Source organism: Notolabrus celidotus, chromosome 4, assembly GCF_009762535.1.
Source record: "Notolabrus celidotus isolate fNotCel1 chromosome 4, fNotCel1.pri, whole genome shotgun sequence".
In the NCBI taxonomy this organism is placed as follows: Eukaryota; Metazoa; Chordata; class Actinopteri; order Labriformes; family Labridae; genus Notolabrus; species Notolabrus celidotus.
Genome location: NC_048275.1, coordinates 18,491,290 through 18,500,673, shown reverse-complemented (window position 1 = coordinate 18,500,673; position 9,384 = coordinate 18,491,290). Strand labels below are relative to the sequence as shown.

The 9,384-nt window shown below is 37.4% G+C and overlaps 1 protein-coding gene across 1 annotated transcript; it reads left to right on the top strand.

Moving 5' to 3' along the window:
- Positions 1 to 3,619: 3,619 nt before the first annotated feature.
- Positions 3,620 to 7,710, top strand: LOC117811296 (zinc finger and BTB domain-containing protein 24-like). Its single transcript, XM_034681481.1, has 2 exons — positions 3,620 to 3,917; positions 5,772 to 7,710. The coding sequence occupies exons 1-2, from the start codon at positions 3,737 to 3,739 to the stop codon at positions 6,725 to 6,727; spliced, it is 1,137 nt and encodes a 378-aa protein (XP_034537372.1). The 5' UTR covers positions 3,620 to 3,736; the 3' UTR covers positions 6,728 to 7,710.
- The last annotated feature ends 1,674 nt before the right edge of the window (positions 7,711 to 9,384 follow it).

Here is a 9,384-nt window from a genome sequence, read left to right as displayed (position 1 = left end):
TAGTGCACGTTCAATTGTTCTTGACCATAAATTAATTTTAGGTGGACTTTGTTATCTCCATGTCCTTGTCACCTGCTTCAAAGCAGTCACATGTAATACATTAAAAAGATGCCTTTCAGGTTTACTTATTGCTTCTAATAAGTTGATGCTAATAAGACATTTTCAAAAATGTCTAAGGCATTTGAAATATGGAAATAGAAACACTTCCAGATATTTTTTCTTGTGTATTTATGTGCTCTTTACAAATATAACTGAGTAACTTTTATCATGGTATATTAAATCCATGTTTGCTTCTGGGTGAGGGGACCGCAGAAAAATAAGTCAATACGGTATGAACTGTTACTGAAGATGCTTTGTAACCTATTTTTCAATTCAGTTCTGAATATTTTCTTCCAGACTATGTCATACTTTTCCAACCAAATCCACTGTGATAAATAAGAAACAAGGGCCCAAATGTTTTCAACAGCACTCAAACTGAATACTGGAATGACTCATTTACAGTTAAACAAACACTGCAAGTTTAAACAAGGAAGAGATACCGCGCAGATTTGTTATGGACACATTGCAGTCATCTTAGTAAATAAACAATGATTTTTCATGCATAGTTTCGGAGAAAAGGAGGCTTACACAGGGTCTGTATAGTACATGCCTTTCTTACATTTACACAGTCACTTTACAGGTATCTCCAGTCCCTGTTCAGAAAAAATGATAAGTGTCAGTTTGTGGAACTACAGACTGAGTAGCAGGAGGTTTGAAGTGGGAGGTGAGCATGCCAGAGTAACACGTTTATTTTTTCAAGGGGAGGACGTGAAATTTAATGCAGTCACTAGTTTTTGTATGATGTGAAAAACCCACTTTGAAAAATCACAATGCTCAACAGCCCAAGATTAAGCAAAAATAAGACAAAATCAGAAAATAAATTAAATAACTTTTAGAATTTGATGTTTGTCTTTTATATTTTTGTCAAACTGTAGATTGTCTATCAAAATACTGTGTCCTGTGCCTACAATTACAAAAACGGATCCCAAAAAAAGGTAGTTGAGTTAGATCTCAACAATGTTTCTCTGTTATTTTATAGTGTGCGTGAGATATCGGAGTATAATTCACCTGTTGATGCTCAATCTGGATTGTGTAATGTTGAATATCTTATTAATTTGGCCCCCTCTAGTGGTGATGACACCATCTTGCAATACCCAGTTTGCTTACTGAGTGACATGTCCATTTAGTGCCGCACTTTGACAAGTTTGACATGGCAATACTCCTTCATTAAGGTGTTCTTCACTGAAGCAATGTGAAAGCAACAATAACCACAGAATCCAAGGATTGTCTGAATTCAACTTTAAAAAAAAGTGAAGTGTGCACAACACTGTTTGTCCATTTGTCTTGCTGTCTGAATTCTATGCAAGGATTTTCTCCCTCTTTTTGCAGACCAGTTGTTCTTATTTGCTGCAGATTGCTCAAAATACCTGGTACAGTTCAAATCACAGCTGTTACTTTGCCTCCTCCAGGGTCAGCATCAGACAAAAATTAGTGGGTGACTGAGGGGGACTACTTGGAGAAGTGGGCACAGGTTACAACTCAGCCTTCCTTCAAAGACAGACTTTTATTGACAAAGTAAACTAATTGTCACAGATTTTTCTACATCAACCAAGTTTTAAGAAAATGTTGTGAGAGATTACTGAAGCTCTGTTAGTCATCATTGAGATTTAACCACTCAAAGGCATACACATTAAACATGCAGGCTGGTCCCTTATAATGTGTCAGATAAATTGCATTAGTGGATTGTTATCATCAATGCTTATATCGTTTGTTGGTTTTTGGTAGCTTCTAACTGAAACAGGTCACATCTTTTACATTCGTATTAGTGCAGTAATCTAAACTAATGCATAATTATTTCAAATTCTGTTGTTGATGTCCTCCAGCAATGAATCAATCAAACAAACAAGTCCTAAATTTGACTTAAAGTAACCAAATCTGAAACGTGTACTGAAAAACCAGTGGTGGACAGTAACAGAGTAAATTTACTTGAGTACTGTACTTAAGTACATTTTTTGAGTATCTGTACCTTACAATTATTGTACTTTTTACTCCACTACATTTCTATCAATTCTCTAGTTACTCACTATTTTTGCTTTGAAGTCAGCTCATGAATTTCTTCTCTTTTCTGAAATCTGATCCCTAAGACAGTTTGTCTCAGTGGTTTAGCCGTACCTGTATATCATGTGTCTCCACGGTTGAACGTGGAGCAAACACAGAGCAGATTTCCCTCAGATCAGGCAGTTCATTTAGAGGTGGAAATGATGGCTATAATTCTCCACCTGAGCACCCATGGCCACATCTTCAGCTCGTGTTAGAGGTTCGTGAAATGAAGAATGATACGTATCGTTTGAAATGTTCTCCCTGTTTCTCACTCTGCCCAAACAAAAATGTACTGTCCAACCTGAGAAAGTGTGTTGAGCTCCGCCACATTTGTTTCATCCAGATGAACATTTCAAACTAAGTTGTCTGTGCTTGGAGTAACTTAGTTCCTGTTTTTATTCCATGGTATAGTATTTAGAAATTTCAAGTAATGGTTTCTAAATAAACATAATGTAACACAATGTACTTCTATGTATTCTTGACTGCACTTATGTATTGTGAAAATACAATGTTTTGAAATATTTTAAAAAGTACTTTGGATACTTAAGTATTTTTAAAAGCAAGTACTCCAGTACTCTAACTCAAGTAATAATTTGACAGAGCAACTTTCACTTGTATTGGAGTTATATTTGACCAAGTGGATCTATACTTTGACTTAAGTAATGAAGCTGTGTACTTTGCCCACCACTGATAAAATATAACAATATAGAAATAATCTGGGGGAGGGTCATGGGGAAAAAAAGAGAGCGTAAAGACAACTCAGTTTTTCTTCTATCAATGTATCAAACGTAAACGACTTCCCAAGGATAAGATAAGCTATAATATCCTTTTTGGACTGTGTGACGTTATTGGATGTATCAAATCCCTGGTATAAACGACTTTGAGAGCTTTTAGTTGGCTGATGCATCAACAATCTATGAGAAAGGACTTCCAATATCCACACTCAGGAAGAGAGAACGATGTAGCACACACAGCAATGGACAGGCAGAGAAACACAGTAACGGAGGGGGTGGCTCGTGCAAAAGTCAATGAAAGGGAGACAATGTGGATGTCCACCTCATTCACTGTAAAGCAATTAATGTCCGGCTACTGGCCCTATTTATAACTTCAAACCCTGCAGTATTATTCAATCATTCAAATGTATTGAGCGTGCACTATTTATCCAATTAGGCCAGAGCCCAACTGTGTCACATTTAAACTGAACAGACCACGTACGATTTTTTAAGAAGTACTTTGAATACTTAAGAATTTTTAAAAGCAAGTACTTCAGTACTTTATTTCAAGTAATAATTTGACAGAGCAACTTTCACTTGTATTGGAGTAACATTTGACCAGGAGTATCTATACTTTGACTTAAGTAATGAAGCTGTGTAATTTGTCCACCACTGTCAAAAACAGAGAGCAACTTGACAAAATGTAATTAGCTCCTAAATCATTGTCAAAGTTGTCGATCATTCCCTCTGTTGGCCTGCAGGGGGCAGCAGGTACCTTGTTACCATGCTTTATTCTTACTTCCGTAGCTTCTAAGCTAACACAACAAGAGCTCTGTAACTCCACCTCTCTGCATCATTCACTCTAAAATAACGGTTTTATTAAAATGTCTTCAAGGTCGCTCCTCAGGACTTTCGTAAACGAGCGTCTGACAGCTGCTGCTGAGGAAATCTTTCAGGTTTTTGAAGGAGCAATCGCAAAATATGAAGAAGAAGCTTCCAGCTCAAAGCAGGAGATTGAACGTCTCAGAGGTCTGCTGCTGGAGATCATGCCAAACGAGAACCAAGGTTTGTGAACTAATTTCAATTGAACACCTTCAAAGTGTCAGGCTAGACATAGATTACTAGGCCAGAGAGTCATTTCACAGGTTCGTTAATATTTTGTAAGATTACCAGAATTCATGGCTCAACAGTCAAGGCTGGTGATGTTAACTATTAACTACTTGAAATAAAATACAGGGTAAAAAGATGTGTTTTGTTATGTTTTAGTGAATCAAAGCATCAGTAGTCTTTTAAGTAAAGCACAATGCATCTTAAAAATAAAGTATTATAGGTATATGATTAGTTGTAGCTCATATAATAATAATAAGTTTATTTGTAGAGCAGTTTTAAAAAACAAGTTACAAAGTGCTTCACATGGGCAGCAAAATAAAACAGGCAGATCATAAAAACACACGAGTCAAGATGAAGAAATAAAACATATATATATATATATATAAATATATTAAACTTTGTTTATTAGGACTTTTCTGACAGAATTTGACAAATGTTTTATACACTTGTAATTAAAAGTGTCTTATAATAATAATAATAATAATAATAATAATAATACAAACAAAAACAAAAACAAAATACAACAATTACATGTATACAACATTTATATAAATATATATATATATATATATATACATGTATACATCCACGTACAATAATCATAGTAATAACCACAATAAAAAAAAAATAATAATAATAACAATAATAATAATAATAATAATAATAATAATAATAATTAACAATGGAAAAAAAGAAGGTGACAATAATAAAATAAAACAATAACTGAAGAGGAGATGGGTCTGCTTGGTCAAACCTTATATGTGGCAGTGAGCGGGTTGTCTCATATTCGAACAATCAGGGTTGTAGAAATAAGACAGGACATGGGTCAGGTCAAGAGCCGAGCAGCACAAAGTAAGGCTTCATTGGGGAATAATTGGGAAGATAATTGTCTTAGCATGACCCAGGAAAGGGTCCCACATCTTATGATACTGTATCTGGTCTTTTCTAGTTTCAGGTTGTTAAATACTTCCTTATTCCATAGAGTGTGGGAGGGTGGGACTGATGATTTCCACTTCAATAAAATGAGCCGTCTTGCCAACAATGTAACGAAAGCTATCAAATCAGCTTGAAGTTTAGACAGAGGTAAAACAGAGACACCGAACAAAATAAAACCTATTTTAAAAGACATACAAGTCCCCTAAAATAACTCTAAAGGAATACAATTCTTTTAAAATATATTTCTTAAGACGGTTAAAATAAGACAGTCAATTAAAATTCAGATAAAATCCGGGAAGGCTCAGTGATAAAAGTATGTTTTAAGAAGGGATTTAAAAGAACTCACTGACTCAGCAAACCTGATCTCCTCGGGCAGAGCAGAAATATGATAAATACTTAACTTGACACTCACTCTTTGGCCGCATACACAACAATAACCTCTACTGAGTTTGGTTGCTCTCAGAGTTTGATTGTCAGGTTTGTATACAAATTTAAAGGGGTTCTTACATAATACATTTTGCTCAAATCAAACACAGTTTTTCATCTTTCTAACTTTGTTAAAATCCAAGGGGAACACCTGGAATGTGTCTGATTCACCTGGCATCATAACATCACCATTACCAATATATAACACACTCTAATGTGAGGATGTATCATTACAGAGAGGATGGATTACATCCAAAATGATGCTTAAATGATTGCCAAAACAATATGGAAAGATGACTAAAAACTTGGGTTTGTTTTGTTTTTGTTTTCTTCATAAGGGCCAGGATTGGTTGATTATTAGTGGGACCTGTGTTACACAGAGATTTTTTTTTCTAGTAGAACAAAATGAATGTGTAAGTGGCATAAAGTGTACTCTCTTATTTCCAGACCCCTGTCGGTTTTCCATCTGTAAAGAGGAAACTTCCCCTAAGCAACACCCTGAACAGGAGCCGAACCTCAGCGTGTGCCAGAAAAACTCTGAGCCCCTACACATTAAAGAGGAAGATCATGAACTTTGGGCTGACGAGCAACAAGAAGAAAATCAGCTATCCTTACCTTATTCATCTACCTGGGAGACAAATGAAGAGGAAGACACAAAGCCACCTATGCAACCTCGGACTCAACACAGTAAAAGTGAGCAATTTCAGGAGCCTCAGGGAACTAAAACTATACAATTCATGCTACCTCTCCCCTCCTACCAAGCTCTGACCCAGAATGAAAGGGTCCAAGATGGTAGAGAGGAAGAAAGACCTTTTGGAAGTTTAATATTGAACCAAACACAGACAAATCCAAGTCAGAGTTCTGCATCTCAAGGGTCCACACAGAATTCAGCTGCAAATAACAGTCGCTGCTGTTTGTGTGATAAATCTTTTACCTCCTATAAGGACTTGATAAGTCATGCTTGCCCCATGAACTCAAAGGAGGCAGATTTCCCCTGTGCCTTGTGTGGAGAAACCTTTGAGTCCACTGAAAGCCTTAATGTTCACCTAAAATCCCACAAGGGTTTAAAATGCTGTCATGTGTGCGGTAAAAGCTGCAACAGCGTGACCGCCCTCACCGAGCACATGGCGAGCCACGCGGGGTCGAAACTGCATCGCTGTCATGTTTGTGGGAAAAAGTGCAGCCGCAAAGGAGACTTAAAGATACACATGAGGATTCACACAGGAGAGAAGCCTTTCTATTGCTCTTTGTGCTGTAAAAGTTTTACCCACAGCGGACACCTGAGGAAGCACATGAGGAGCCACACAGGAGAGAGACCGCACCAGTGTGAGGTCTGCGGCAGAGGGTTTCTGCAGAGTGTACATCTGAAATCACACCTCGAGACTCACGCTCGGAAATGTTGACTTTTTCATACAAACTGATCTTTATTGATCACACTGTGTAGCTAACTTAAGATAAAGTGTTCAGTCATTTCAAAGAGTCATTTAACAGCAGCTTACCATGAAGTGAAAATATTATTGATCACATGCAGACTGAGTGGAGGTAGCCAATCAGAGATAAGGATTTAAGCTGCCATATTGTTCATTTCTCTTTTTTTTTTTATCTTTACTGTTAGATTTTTTAAAGTAAACATGGCTAATATTCTTTAATTTCCTCTTTAACTTTGACCGAAATTGAAACAAAACTGCTTGCAACAATTTATTTTGCTCATTTTTTTCAATGACAAAAAAAACTCATTGAAAAAAGTAGATCTTAAGACTGAGGACAGACAGAGATTCAAATATACCCCTCCAACTTAAGCTTCAGACATTTCAGAATGTATCACATTTAAGCAAAATTGAGCTCTCTTCAACTGTAGACTATTTAAAAGTTGTGGCTCTAAAGTGTAGTTCACAGAGCTAGGTGCAGTTTTTTGGGGAAAAATAAGGTTCAGGGGAGAGCAAGCTAGTGGGGTCATAGTACAATTGCAGTAACTCAGTTCACGAGTGCCAATTCAAAGGGTCATAACTGACAGAGGCCCTAAAAGGTTATAACATTTCTGGTCTTGGAGTAATGGTGTCCACTTGATATCTTTTCATGAGGCTCAAAATCCCTGGCAGTGCCTCTGATTGTGTTTCAATGCACCAATCAGAGGCAGCATCTGGATCAGAGAAGGAGACTGCTGCTGATAAACAAGGACAGTTCATAAAAATATGTGACCCAAGATCACAACAAGTCTGGCAAAAACAGGCCCTGAAATAAACCACATGGTCCTCTTCACTGTGCAGCTGTATCCAGGTAGGAAATCTCTACAAGTAGACTATCATGAATGTACTTCTCAGCACAGTCATTTCAGTGAATTTTAACTCTGATGTTAACATAAAAAAATGGCATTTTTGTACCAAAATTTGAGTGTTCTCTGTGTGCTGCTTTGCTGATATCCATATTTAGTTTATCTGAAACACATGAAAACCAATCACATGGGTGTATACTAAGAGATTTGTCTTGGGGGTTGGATTACATACAATGCAATCTAGTGCTAATACAAACTTGCTAAGAGGACAAGATTTCTAGTCTTTATACAACATGAACTTCATAGAAGAAACATTCTCATGGATGTGACAATTTTCCTTAAGTTGCCCTGAAAACTATTCAAATGTTTTTCTGACATTTTATCATTCCAGTCAGACTGACCCCGGATAAGATCTGAAATCTCTAAGGTCATGTTCTTCGGGATTCTTAAGGATTGAAATGACCTGACAGGAATGTGATGAACAAAATCTGAGACATTAATGTTTGCTATAATAAGAATACCTGATGTCTGATAGTCAGGTGTAATTAAAAAAGGTAAGCATTTTCTAATTTCAGATAAAATGACAAAAAATATTTGATAATAAAACATTTTTTATGTATATGCCATCTGCATTTGCCACATGTAGAATGAAGTGGAATGAATATCAGACAGACTGGCCTTAATGAAATTTTAGAACATAGATTATAAACTTGCAGCTTATTGTGTGTCCATCTGTAGTAAAGGGTTATGGTTAGGATTAAAAGCAATATCAATTAGCCTTACAGTATGTTCAAAAATAATAAAGTGCACCGGTTTTGCTTAGTATTTTAAGCAGGCGCCCCATGTACAGAAGCTGTAGTTCTCCCTGGAGTGGTCATATGTTCAACTCCTGTACAAGATCCTTTGCTGCGTGTCATTCCCCAATCTCTGCTCCCCAAATTTGCTATTCTATTAATTAAAGCAAAATGCCTCAAAAAATAACTTTAAAAATAGCCTGTAATACACTCTAATGCAGTTTTAGGCAGACATGGGGTCATACTTATAAATTATAAGTACTGATTTGTTGAGTTTTGTCAACGTTTCACAACTTAATCTGTTTATCAAGAGTTTGCCATTAATGAGTTCCCACAAGGCAAGATACAGTATCTCACAAAAGTGAGTACAACCCTCACATTTCTTCTAAAGATGAAGCACAAGAAAGCCTGCAAACAGTTTGCTAAAGACAGCAGACTAAGGACATGGATTACTGGAACCATGTCTTGTGGTCTGATGAGACCAATATAAACTTATTTGGTTCAGAGGGTGTCAAGTGTGTGTGGGGGCAACCAGGTAAGGAGTACAAAGACAAGCGTGTCTTGCCCACAGTCAAGCATGGGGGTGGGAGTGTCATGGTCTGGGTCTGCATGAGTGCCGGCACTGGGGAGCTACAGTTCATTGAGGGAACCATGAATGCCAACATATACTGTGACATACTGAAGCAGAGCATGATCCCCTCCCTTCAGAAACTGGACCACAGGGCAGTATTCTAACATGATAACGACCCCAAACACACCTCCAAGATGGCCACTGCCTTGCTAAAGGAGCTGAGGGTAAAGGGGATTGAGTGGCCAAGCATATCCCCAGACCTAAACCCTATTGAGCATCTGTGGGGCATCCTCAAACAGAAGGTGGAGGAGCGCAAGGTCTCTAACATCCACCAGCTCCGTGATGTCGTCATGGAGGAGTGGAAAAGGATTCCGGTGGCAACCTGTGAAGCTCTGGTGAACTCCATGCACAAGAAGGTTAAGG

Excerpts from the sequence above, each read along its gene's own strand:
- LOC117811296 (XM_034681481.1), top strand. The coding sequence starts at position 3,737 with ATGTCTTCAAGGTCGCTCCTCAGGACTTTCGTAAACGAGCGTCTGACA. Across the intron at positions 3,918-5,771 it reads CATGCCAAACGAGAACCAAG|ACCCCTGTCGGTTTTCCATC; the intron begins GTTTGTGAACTA and ends TCTTATTTCCAG.